This window comes from Hippopotamus amphibius, chromosome 2 (genome assembly GCF_030028045.1).
Source record: "Hippopotamus amphibius kiboko isolate mHipAmp2 chromosome 2, mHipAmp2.hap2, whole genome shotgun sequence".
NCBI classification, from domain to species: Eukaryota; Metazoa; Chordata; class Mammalia; order Artiodactyla; family Hippopotamidae; genus Hippopotamus; species Hippopotamus amphibius.
In genome coordinates, this window is record NC_080187.1 from 32,902,368 (window position 1) to 32,915,779 (window position 13,412).

The 13,412-nt window shown below is 39.2% G+C and overlaps 1 protein-coding gene across 6 annotated transcripts in view; it reads left to right on the forward strand.

Moving 5' to 3' along the window:
- Positions 1-1,504: 1,504 nt before the first annotated feature.
- TEX10 (testis expressed 10) overlaps positions 1,505-13,412 on the forward strand; it is a 53,179-nt gene continuing 41,271 nt past the window's right edge. For 3 of the 6 annotated variants that reach the window (XM_057720202.1, XM_057720206.1, XM_057720207.1), the window contains exons 1-5: positions 1,505-1,679; positions 4,961-5,149; positions 6,561-7,273; positions 7,666-7,909; positions 13,010-13,122. In XM_057720202.1, coding sequence (XP_057576185.1) covers positions 4,970-5,149; positions 6,561-7,273; positions 7,666-7,909; positions 13,010-13,122 — 1,250 coding nt within the window. In that variant the 5' untranslated portion in view covers positions 1,505-1,679; positions 4,961-4,969. Of the gene's footprint in view, positions 1,680-1,957; positions 2,015-3,331; positions 3,427-4,960; positions 5,150-6,560; positions 7,274-7,665; positions 7,910-13,009; positions 13,123-13,412 lie in introns of those variants that run through there. The other 3 variants (XM_057720203.1, XM_057720205.1, XM_057720204.1) reach the window with 3 other exon arrangements.

Consider the following 13,412-nt stretch of genomic DNA (forward strand, 5'->3'; position numbering starts at 1 on the left):
TTTTTTCAGTAATCATGAGATGGCTTGGACCACGGTGGCAGCAAGGGAGGTGTGTTAAGTTGTGAAAGTCAGAATGTGTTTGAAGGTAGAGTCAAGAGAATCTCCTGATGGCTTAGATGTGAGATGTGAAAGAAGGAAACAAGCCAGGCCCAAACTCCAAAGGTTTTGACTTCAGTAACCAGAAGGATGGAATTGCTATTTGAAATGAAGAAGCTGTAGGAAGATTAGATTTCAGGGGAAAATCAGGGGTTCCATTTTTGTTTTTGTTTTTTAGTTTGGCTTTAAAAAAAAATTATTTACTTATTTGGCTGCACTGGGTCTTAGTTGGGGCATGTGGGATCTAGTTCCCTGACCAGGGATTGAACCCGGGCACCCTGCATTGGGAGCAAGGAGTCTTAACCACTGGACCACCAGGGAAGTCCCAGGGGTTCCATTTTTGGACACTTTCACCTTGAGATGTAGAGCAGATGTCCAAAGAAAATGTTGACTAAGCTGTCAGATATGAGTCTGGAGTTCACAGGACATGTCTGGCTGCCATTAAACCTTTTCTCTTCTGATTCAGTCTTATAACTTTTAAAACCATCAAATGCTGATGACTCCCAAATACCTATGTTTATGTTGGATTTAAGGCAGATTTTGGTAGTATCACTGTTTTGCCAGGGGAGAGGTGGGTGTCTGGGTCTGCCTCTTTGTCTCTGGTCACAGAATAGGCATGATCTTAGTCCTTGCATCCCTCCCCACCTCAGACATCATTGTTCTGAATTCCTATCTAGCAAACTGAGGCTCATTGCTTGTCAGCTTTACTAAGTCTTATAATCTGGTAAACTGCAGAAACAAATCTGAATCAAGTTCTAAAATCCATACCTGGGGCTCTTTACTCCATGCCACCTGCAGGTCTTTGGCAAGGCTATCTTTCAAAGACGCATTCTCTTCGCTTTCTCATCCCCTTCCTAGGCATTTAAATTTCTCTCCTAACTTCCCTGGGCTCACTTGATTACAGTAACAGGAACCTTAGTGCTGAGAAATTGAAATATTAGAGAAAATTCTCAACTACGACTTTCGGGCTCCAGCTACTAGGTGTAAATTTTGCCCTCTGTCAACTAATGCCTAATTGCTCCATCCAGGTTAAAATTCCCAGGAATTCTATGGTCCTTGCAGTCCCAAACTTTTATCTTTCTCAATTCACTTCAACTTACACTCTTCTTTGAATGTGGCTCCAGGTCTGCAGAAAGGTGGTCTAGAGGGGAGAGAAAAGGCATGCTCTCAACTAGGGCGACACGTCCCAGAAACGCACGCCCGGGACGCTCGGGGCTGGACCTACGGCCAAGCTTAGTCCCCAGATCCTCCGCTCGCTGCTCCCGGCTTCCCGGAGCGCTGGGGGCTTCCGGCGCCGGCCCCACTCCTCCTGGGGGCGGGGCCTACCGCTCCCGCTCCCGCCTCCCCGCCTCCCCGGCTGCGCGCGGCTGCGGACTGCGGTCACGTGAGCGCGGCACGGCGGGGGAGGGGCCCTGGTTTCCGGGCGGCGGAAGGAGACGCGGCCGCGTGAGGACGAGGCGATTTGAAAACACGCTCCGGGAGCGAGAGGCTGAGGCCGGTGGCGCACGCCGTTGCCCCGTGGGCACGTCCCTGGACGCTCTTTTCCCTCTGCCTCCGCGTCCCGGTGCCGGCCGGGCCCTCAGGTGAGCGGCCGCCGCCGCCGGTCGGGCCGGGCCCTCCCGGGGCGCGGGACGGCGCGGGGCCGTTGCCCCCCGGTCCGCGGCCCAGGCGGGCAGGGCCGGCTGGGTCCTGTCTGCGCGCCTCGGGGTCCGGGCCGGGGCGCCCCCGCAGAGTTGGGCCTGGGTGCCGAGCGGGGCAGTGCGGGGGCGGGGCGCCCCGCGGGCGTTCGAAGCGCCTCAACCGACTGGGCGGGTTCGCGCGGTTTCGGGTCCAGGAGACTTTTAGGCCGGCGTGCGCTGATTGGGCCCCGTTTCCCCGAATGTGGTCCCGACTGCTGTCCTCTGGAGGAGAAGGAACGGTAGTTTCTTAAAGCCGCGGGGTCTTCACTTCTGGGATGCGGGACCAAAGTCTGGGGGTGGGGATGCGCAGTCGTCTCCTAATCGGCCCTGTCGCCGTCCAGGTGTGGAGGGTTAAGCGGTCTTTACGGGGCTGGCTCGGTCCATGGGCCCTCTCGAGTCGCCCCGGTCTGCCTCCGATTGGCCCGCTAGGTAGAGTTTGGAGGAACTCGTGAGCGTAAAGGCTCGGAGAGGAAATTACCAAAGGCCGAGTACACTGTGCTTTCTTGATTCTTTTTTTTGGCGGGGGAAAGAAGTTGCAAATTAGGGGAGGGTAATGAGGTGGCAGACAAACTAGCCGGAATTCAAGTCGGTCGAAATCCTGATACGCTAGAATCTCCTTTTAGTTCAAATTAGAAAGCCTGCAGTTGGAGTGTATGAAATTCAGTTTTAAAACTTTTGAGACTCATCTGGTCCAGTGATGTGAGAGTTCAACCCCTGAAGCTGGAGTTCGTGCCATCGTTCCGATACCAGCTGCTATAAAAGTGGCTTAGTCGGACTGTTTGATTTGCTCTACTATGCAAATCTTCGTTTTAAGCGGAAATAACAAGTTTCTATAAAATTTTTAGTTCCTAGTATAAAAATGTTCTTTTTGTACCATAAAAATAATCTTACCAGCTTGAAAAGTCAAGGAGGGGCCATCATTACTTTTCCTAACGCAGGGAGAACCGTAGAGTGATTAGAGCCTTTAACAAAGAGATGGGTAATATGGCATAGACTTGACAGTAGACTATGTTGGACACTTACTAGGTAGTTAGTGGCTAAAGATAACAGAGAATTGGGGGGTGGGGGATTAATTGATTCATTTTTTCTGAATGTCTTGTTCCATTTATTTTCACCTCTGGTACTAGCTAGTAATAAAATTGTAGGGAAAGCTCACAAAATGTGCTTGCTTAATTAAAAGAGGCCATGTGAGTATTAGGGCCTTGTTTTGTTTTTAGTTTTTACTTACTCATTTTTTAGACTGGAATAACTAGAGGTGAGGGTGGGATGAAAATTTGATATTGGGATAAATGAAATAAGGCAAGCCATTTTGCCACTTTTTTCCAGTCCTTACTTGAATTCCAGTATGTATGACATAAAGTTGGTTTTGCAGAGTTCAGTCTTGTTTATGAATCCTTCAACTCCTTAGTGAAGGATTGACAAACCTTTCTGAGCTACATCTTCAGAATGGTTTTAGTACCACCTTCGTCACATGGTCTTATGAGAATTGAATGCTTTTGTGCGTCTAATATTATGCTTGGTCCTGAGACTAAGGAAATAAATGTTTGTGTTTATAGCCTATCTATAGAACAGTGTGCCAGGTACAGTTCTGAGTATTCTGCAGATATGAGCTCATTTGCTTTTCATTCATCCTACCTCATAACTGTATGAGGTAAGCATTCTTATCATCCATATTTTGTGGGTAAAAACTGAGGCACGGTGGTTAACTATGGCTAGAAGGTGGAAGAGTCTGGATAAGAACCTGGTCACTCTGCCTGTTGAATCTGCTATTAACCTGTGTGGCCAAACCCTAGATCATGGGGCTCTAATGTCGTAAAATCTTGCAATCATGTGAATTTGGATATAATGTCATAGATGATTGGTTTCTGGATTCCTGGAACTTCAGCTGTCTGGTCTTGCACCAGCCGTTTTGTTAACCTCACAATAACGCAAACCTTCATTTTACTCAAATTTCTTGGACTCCCATATATAGCATTGTGACTTAAAAAAAGAATAGCTAGGCATAGGATAATTATGATAGATCAGGAGAAGTTTTATTTATTCCAGAGATACCTACTCCAGTGGGTGTACAGTGCGAGACAGAATTCATTATTTTTGTAGTGTGTGAGAAAGGCTTGAAGGAGGGCTGAGCTAGTTCCAGATATTGGAGGCTGTTTTTTAGATAGAGGTTAGTTTGTGGGAAGATAAAGCTGGAGAGGAAGTTAGGAAGGACCTGATATGTCAAGCCAAAGCATTTTCGCTGTAAGCAAGTAAAAGAAGCAGCTGAAAGATCCTGAGCCTTGGTCAGATCTGTGTTTAGAAAGAGCGCTCTGGTGATTCTCTGCCAAATGGACACTAGGGACAAGGCAAGAAAACTGGCGGAGAAACTTGACCAGTCTTGAGTAGAAATAAAGGACTTTAGGAGAGACTTGGGAATGGGTAGGAGGCACATTAAAGATATTTTAAGTGGGATGATTTGGATGTATGTTGAAAGAATGTTGTGAAGAGGGGAAGTGCAGGATGACAGGGTTATACCTGAGTTATTTATTGTAATAGTGGCCCAGCTGGTCTTTGTTCCTTATTCCTCTGTTACAGTATATTTCCTCTTATGCTGCTTTTTCTCCCTGCTTTTTTGTTTCCTGTTTATATCTTGTCTGAACTTTTCCCGGTATTCAAAATGCTGGTACTTTCATTTTTGCCTGTACCAGGCTTATCCCCTACTCCTGATCTATACTCTGTTTTCCTTGCTCATAAAATGTTTATTAACTGTCCTTGCTGCATATCCGAATCTTACCCATTTTCAAGCACCCAGCTTAGGTTCATGAAACTTTTCCCTAACTATTACAGGTTGCATTAAATAATAACATCAGTATTCAGACTTTGTTTTGCTAGAGTTTCTTGGGGACTTCTAGGGGTCAGGAGCTTCCTGGCGGGTGCAAGGTATATCCATAGCAACTCTGTGCTGCCTCCCTCTCGTCCTATGAGCACAAAAAATTTTTTCAAAAGTTTTCTTTTTTTTAAAACATTTAAGTGTATATATTAATTGAAGTATACAGAAGTTTTGTGTTTAGCGCGTTGCCCAACTGAAGCTTCCTATTTAGAACATTGCTTGACAGAAGGTTCCATGGCCAAAAATATCTCCTGACTAAACTGATTTTTTTTAACTTCACAAAGGTAGTTTGTCTTTATTCATTGTTTCATCATAGAACTCAAGAATGACCAAAAAAAGAAAACGCCAAGATGATTTTCAAAAAGTAAAACTAAAAGTTGGTAAAAAGAAGCCCAGGTTAGAAAATGCTACGGTTACAAACTTTAAAACAAAGACTATTCATCTGCCTGAGCAACTCAAAGAGGATGGAACACTTCCAACAAACAACAGAAAACTTAACATAAAGGTAAATCATAAATATTTTGATAAAATCAGATTTTCTTGAAATCACCTAGAATGTTACATTTTTGTGAAAAGTTGCTTTAACTTTTAGGGTTTATTAAGGGCTGAAGGTTGGAGTTTGCTACCCAAATCTGATGTTTTACCACTGCAGCTTTTCTGCTTCCTCCAGAAAGACTTGCTCAGCTAAAGTTAAAGTGATTTCTCCCTTGTATATTTATTTGATGATTAATATATCATCTGGAAATAATATCTATATTTAACTTTTTGACGTTTTTTATGTGACAGGTTTTTAGCTGTTTTTGTAGCTCGTTAAGATAGGATCCTGCTTTATCCATTTTTGAACTCTTATAGTATGTGGCTCATTCCAGATTCATAGTGAGATGTGTGAAGTTAATTGAAATTTGAGCAATGGTTTTGTTTAAAAATTTAACAGAGTTATTGAAATGTAAGTTATGCATAATAAAATACCATTTAAAGTGGACAATTCAGTGGTTTTTAATATAGTAACATTGTTATGCTGCTATCACAGTGATCTAATTTTAGAACATTTTTGTCACTTCAGAAAGAAACCTTATACCTATAAGTCACTCGCAGCCACTAATCTATCTGTAAAGATTTGCTTATTCTGGACATTTCATCTAAATGGAATCTTACAAAATGTGTTCTGTTGTTACTGGACTTTCACTTAGCGTATTTTCGTGGTTTATGCATGTTATAGCACATATTAGAACAGTACTTCATTCCTTTGTATTGTCAAATAGTGTTCTAGTGCAGGGCTATGTCATATTTTTTAACTCATCAGTTGATGGGCATTTAGTTGTTCCACTTTTTGACCCTTACGAGTAATGTTGTCATGAACATTTGTGAACAAATCTTTGTGAAGATATACATTTTTCTAGTTTTGCTTTTTAATCTCTGAGGGTTAAATAATATCAAAAGAGTATTTGAAGTTATGGTTTCTTTACAGATTATGTAAGTTATTCCACAAATAAAATTGCCATATGTTATACTCTGAATGAAATACACAGACACCCTGAAAGACTAATTAAAATGGGCAGAAAATAGGTATAAATATATATTCGGTACATAGTAGGTCTTTAAGTGGCGCTGATGATTGCTGTCACTTTAAATGATAGTGTGCCTCATCCTGCGTAGATAATTTCAAAAAGAGAAAATTCTTACTGAAAGTTTTGTAAGGCGTTTATTAAGCAAAAGCTATGTGAAAGATAAAACTGTTTCTGATATTAATGAAAGCTACATTTTTCTAAAAGTAACATTTAGAAAATATTTACAGAAGCAGTCCCCAACCCCCACACTCACTAGAGTGTCAGTTTATTAGCATAGTTTTAGTTACCATGTTTAAAATGATATAATATGTATGTACCTAAAACTTGTATTTTTATTTTTATTTATAGGATTTGCTGTCACAGATGCATCACTACAATGCTGGGGTTAAACAAAGTGCTCTTCTTGGACTTAAAGACCTTTTGTCTCAGTACCCATTTATAATTGATGCACACCTTTCAAACATATTAAGTGAAGTGACTGCTGTGTTTACAGATAAAGATGCTAATGTACGATTAGCAGCAGTTCAACTTCTTCAATTCCTGGCCCCCAAAATACGAGCTGAACAAATTTCTCCATTTTTTCCTTTGGTAAGTGCCCATCTCTCTAGTGCCATGACTCACATTACTGAAGGAATTCAGGAGGACTCTTTAAAAGTTTTGGACATTCTGCTGGAACAGTACCCAGCTCTAATTACTGGCCGTAGCAGTATATTGCTTAAGAATTTTGTAGAACTTATTTCTCATCAGCAGCTGTCCAAAGGACTGGTAAATAGAGACAGATCCCAGTCCTGGATACTTTCTGTAAATCCTAATCGGAGACTCACTTCTCAGCAGTGGAGGCTGAAAGTCTTAGTGAGACTCAGTAAATTCCTTCAGGCCTTGGCAGATGGATCCAGTAGGTTGAGAGAAAGTGAAGGACTTCAGGAACAAAAAGAAAATCCCCATGCCACTAGCAACTCCATTTTTATCAACTGGAAGGAACATGCCAACGACCAGCAACACATCCAGGTTTATGAAAATGGGGGTTCACAGCCAAATGTCAGTTCACAGTTCAGGCTACGGTAAGAAGGATTTCAGTTATGTCCACACTCAGTTTTCCTATATTGAATTATAACTGCTGACCGTTGATGGCTAATGGTGGGAAGGCATGCAGTTGTCTTCCATAGTTTCATACAGTTAACTCATAATTTGATTTTATGTACTGATGGGAGGAGTCATTTCAAAGTATATTAATTTACTCATTTCTAGCAAAGCCTAATAAAAAGTAAAAATTGATGGTCTTTTGGCTTTGTCATCTTAGAATTCTGTTTTTCTTACTAGTGTTGATCGATGTAATTATCAATTCATGGTGCTTCATTTTACTGGTACTTTATATTTAAATTTAAATTAAGCAAGGAATAATGTGCTTTAATTAAATTAAAAAAATTTTTTTATTCTTACCTTTCCTTACTAGGTACCTGGTTGGAGGACTAGGCAGTGTGGATGAAGGCCTGTCATCTACTGAAAACTTGAAAGGATTTATTGAGATAATAATTCCATTGCTGATTGAGTGCTGGATTGAAGCTGTGCCTCCACAACTAGCTGCTTCTGTTGGAAATGGTATAGAACGAGAACCTCTGCAGGTTATGCAGCAAGTCCTTAATATTATTTCCCTTCTGTGGAAACTCTCTAAACAACATGATGAGACCCATAAATTGGTGAGAACTAATGGGTTCTTTATTTTCTGAGTAATGCCTTTTATCATAAGTGGACAGATTAGAAATCAGCATATTACTACTAACTGGTTATGTATTTTCCAAAAATTCCCAGGGTTTAACTATAAACTTATTTCTTACATTTGCTCAAAACTGCGAATTAAAATAGTTCTTTGAGTTTATTACCTGTATGTTTAAATTTTTAAGTGAAATGCATAACAGTGTGCTTGGTTTCATTTGTTTTTATTAGCTATGATTCACAATAGTGTTATAATGTATTGTTGATGACAGGTTGATTATGTAGGAACATTATAGTTTCTGGAGCCCTCTTATAGGATTTTAAAAGTTACTTATTAAGTAGTCTCTTCTTTTGTGTTTGTGTCACGTTACCAAGTTTATCGCATGAAAGGGACCAAGCTAAAGATCTCATAATCAAGCCTGAGTTGTTTTTAAACTACTGCATTTTAGGGAAGAAGCTACACAGAGATTTGCTTAGTGTATGCTTTTCTGCTTTTTCTTGGTAAAGGATACAAGATCAGAAAACATTTCTTAAAGTTACCTTTACTGGGGGGAGTCAAGGGAGCGAGGGAATACGGGGATATGTGTATAAACACAGATGATTGAATTTGGTGTACCCCCCCAAAAATAATAAATAAATAAAATTAAAAAGCATTTGGCAATTAAAAAAAAAAGTTACCTTTACTGTAGGAAAGCTGTAGTTGTAGGTATGGTGTGAGTGAAGTTAACCTAAGTAATTCCAAGTCATAGAACAGTTTCTTGCTAGAAAGCTGATAGCAGAAACGTGTTTCTTGATGAGTAAATTTACGTTCTATTTGGGGAGAATTGCGTTTTCGTGGCTTTTTAAAAGTGCTATGTTGTGCATAAGATATATAGTGCATGGCACGAGTAACGAAGAAAAGGCTCTAAGATTAATTGGTGCTGGATTAATGTGGTTAATCTTAAAAGGGACAGCTACAAGAACAATACTTTAAAGCTTGAAGCACCTGTTTTTTAGAAGAATTTCTGCAGGAACTTGACAGGGCAGGTGTGAATCCTTGAAGTTGCTTACATACGTACAAAACTGACAAGGCAGTTTTTTAGCTTTGTTTAGCTGCTTTTATTTGATTCAAGCTCACATGAGTTAGTAAGACACATAAAATAAGACTAGGGGTAAATGATAATAGTATTTGATAATCTTGGAAAGCATTACAGAATCATACTAAGGGGTGTGTTTCTTATAAGAGCTTGCTCTGTCTCTGTTAACACATTACCCATTATCTGTAGGGATGTTTTAAATGAATTGCTTTCTCTAATAGAATGGCATTTTGTTGATTACAATTTTGCGCCTGTTTTATGATTTATTGCATACATTGGCAAGAAATTGATCATGGTTAGGGGTATAGAATATGATTTTATGAAAGCAAAGCCTGCTCTCCTTTATGGCAATTAATCTGTGATTGTAGGCTAGTCACAGTGATAATGCTTGCAGCATCTTAGCAAATGTATATATTACTTGGAGTCTTGAATGGCTATATTTTCAGCCGAAAGGCTAAGATAGGAAGTAAAAGTAATGATATTCAGTGTAGATCTTAAGTACTAGTCTTTCCTTCATTTTTGGAAAGCTGAAAAATAAAATTCCAGACATTTTGGTGTTTGGTTACTCATGGGCATTGGTTAATATTTATTATTGCTTCAGTAATAGTATTTGTAATTAGAATGGTAGGACTAAATGCACATTCATTAATTGTGCTCATTTTGGATCATCTGCTATCATTTAGATAGCACTGACAGAGGATCTAAACACTGCCTTAACTTTATGGATATTTAAAGTAGTATCTGGTGTTATAACGTGACTATATTTATTAGCAGTTCATTAACAGGGGGTACTAAGTTCAGAAGACTGTGTTTTGCATAGACTGTTGAAGGTTATATAGAATACCAAAAAGGGATACTGTATAAAATTGAAATAAACCGAGCGTGGTTAATTTAAATAGGAATAGTATTTAAAAGCATCCACTGGTAGAATTCTCTGATTTACCTTGGCAGATTTGTTGTGTTGAACTATAATAACTCGATAAGGGTAAGATCTATTATCTTAGAGACAAAGTGCAAATATGTATGTTAGTTATACTAGCTGACGTTGTTAGTTTATTTTTTTGTTACCATTGCCACTGTTAGTTCCTCTCTCTCACTCGCCTTCACTTACAGCTTAGTAATTAAGGTATTGGGTGACCTGTAACAGCTCAAACTTTAGGAGGAATGAAATGGCATTGAACTCTAATCATGTACCACAGGTAGAATTGTAGCTCTTTTCTCTCAGAAAATGTGTAGATTTTCTATTGATAAATTGGCATCTGTAATTAGGTGCAACCTTAGGGTCACTGACTGCTTACTTTTAGGTTTTGTTAAATGCATATAGTGTTTATGTTTTGCTGCACAATTGAGAAATTTCATTTTTATCCAAATAGTATTTTTTAAACCTTTTTTAGGAATTTGAAATCTTTACTCTTTGCTTTGCAGAGAAATCTCAAGTTACATTAAATCTTATTTGCAGTGATTGAGTACTCAGATCCTTACTGAAGTTGCTTATTTTTGATATACTGTGTGTATCCTTAATATATAGCTAGTTTTAAAAATGAAATACAATTTAACATTAACTTTTAAATTAGCTTCGGTTTTTGGAGTCCTGTGTTAATAGTTTTGGGTCAGTATTATAATTTTACACTGTAGAAATTTTGTTGTGTCTTAGTTCTGTATTTTAATGCTTACTAGTTTTTGTCTAAATGTCTTGTCTTTTGACCATGAGAATTCCAATTTGTGAAGAAAAATTAGATGCAATCATGAGTCAAAGATTTATAGAGCATCTATAAATGTGGCTGTTTAATAAAAATTCAGTTCCTCAGTAAACAGTAGCCACATTTCTTTTTTTTTTTTTTTTTTTTTTTTGGCACACGGGCTTAGTTGCTCCGCGGCATGTGGGATCTTCCTGGAGCTGGGATCGAACCCGTGACCTCTGCATTGGCAGGCGGATTCTTAACCACTGCGCCACCTAGGAAGCCCTCTTTTTGTTTTTTAAAATAGTTATTTATTTGGCTGCACCAGGTCTTAGTTACTGCACATGAGATCTTCATTGCCATGTGTGGGATCTTCATCGTGGCATGCAGGATCTTTAGTTGTGGCATGCAAACTCTTATCTGCGGCATGTGGGATCTAGTTCCCTGACCAGGGATCAAACCCGGGCCCCCTGCATTGGGAGCGTGGAGTCTTAGCCACAGGACCACCAGGGAAGTTCCACTAGCCACATTTTAAGTGCTCAATAGCTTCACGTGGCAGTGGCTACTGTATGGGACAGCACAGATATAGAACAACTCTATCATTGCAGAAAGGTGTTTGAATAGCACCGCTCTGCAGTGTGCTAGGTTCTGTTTTAGGCTCTGGGAATACAGAGATAAACATGACTGACAAGGTGAGTACTTAGCTCCTGGTGGGGTTGATAGATGGTAAACAAATAGATGATGTTGTTATTAGGAAGAAAGATGAAAGTGGGGTAAAGAGAGAACATGTGATGGAACGTGCAGGGGAAGAAACTGTTTTAAATAAGTGGTCAGGAGATGCTTTCTTGACATTTGAATGTCACTGAATGAAGTGAAGGAACAAGTCTTGTGAAGACCTGTGGGAAGAACCTTCTAAGCACAGGGAACAGCAAGTGCAAAACCCTGAAGTGAGAACAAAATTAACATATTTGAGGAATGACGGGAAGGCCTGTGCAGGTGAGGTACGAGGAGAATGGTAGATGGTGAGGGAGAAAAAGTAAAAAGTGACAGTAGCCAGATCATGTGGTAGCTTGTGGTACATGGTAAAGAGTTGGATTTTAACCTGAGTGTGGTGAAAAGATGTTGGAGGGTTTTGAGCAGAGGAGTGGCATGATCTGAATTATGTTTATTTAACTTGAATATGTCGAATTCACAGATAAAACACTAATGAACTCCCATGTGCTCACTGTCCAGCTCTAGCAAAACTGGAGTCCAAACTCTAACCACTGATCCCATGGATGACTGGTCCTGCCCTACATACACACCTATTTCCTTTACCCTTTCCTGTATTATTTTGGAGTGTGATTTATAACAGATCATCCTGGTTGCTATATAGAGAATTGAGTTTAGGGAGGAGAGAGGAAAAACAAGGAGACTATTGGGAGGCTGTTATAGTAATCTAGGTAAGAGGTAATGGTGGCTTGGAGTAGAATGGTTGAAGTGATGAGAAACAGCTGGATTCTGGTAAAGCCAACAGGACTGTTGGTTTGCCTAGAAAAAAAAAGGATCAAGGATGATGCCTATGTTAAGTCCAAATGACAGCGTAACTGCCTGTGAGGAGAGTTGAGTTTATTCATGTTAAATAAGATGCCTGTTAGAAGTCCAAGAGAAGTTGTCAAGTACACATTTTTTAGGTCAGGAAGAAGAGAATGCAGTGAAGGTAGCTAAGGAGATGTAGGATGACTAGCTATTTTAGTACCTCAGGTCTCACAACCCAAGCAGCCCTTCATTCCTTGGCAAAATGGAATGATTGGTTCTCTGGATAGCAGGAAATAAGAGTGTTGTAATCTGAAATTAAGACAGTGTTTCAAGTAGGAGAAAATGACACGTTGACAAATACTGCTGAAGAACTTTAGAGAAGTGCATTGCTTTGTGAAAGTGTTAAATAACCTTTAATGGGTAATAGAATTGCGAGGGAATGGTAAAGTTAGTTAAGTGGAACACTAGGAAGAAGACTTTCATATATATTTTGTAAATATTGTATTAGTAGTTCAAATTCAGAATTTTCTTAAATCTTATCTGCTTGCTCCCTTTTTTCTCCTTTTAAACTGATAAAATGCAAGTAAAAGTAATTAAATAAAAGCACCAAAAAGATCTGTGGGTGAAAATTGGATGGCCTAACAATTTATTCTGATTTTAAGATTTATTTACATATTATGTCATTATGTGTATTATGATGGTAAATTTATAGTTGAGTATTGACAAGTAGTTCAATTTTTGCTTAAAGTCTTATTTGTTATTTTAAGTTATTGTTTCTTACAGATTTTCTAATCTTTGCTTATTTTATTAGGAGTCATGGCTTCGAAAGAATTATCTTATTGATTTCAAACACCATTTTATGAGTAATTTTCCATATGCCTTAAAAGAAATAACCAAGCACAGAAGGAAAGAGACAAATAAAAGGTATTGCCATTCTTTTTCACTGTTTAACCTGAAATTATCAGAAAATAATTAGCCTTAAACTGGAACTTTCTACACTGTGAGGTGGTTTTAATCTAGATTTTGTAAAATAAAGGTAAAAGTAGTAGTATGGCTGATCTTTAAGTCACTTTAAGCCCTGGGACTTCCAGTTTTACTTACTTTTATTCTTATTTTTTAAATCTTTAAAGTGAGTGTTTTGTGCTAAATGAGTGTCAGGTATCAAATTACGTAGTTTAATAACATTTGCTTAGGTGAGTGGGGTTTTTTTTGTG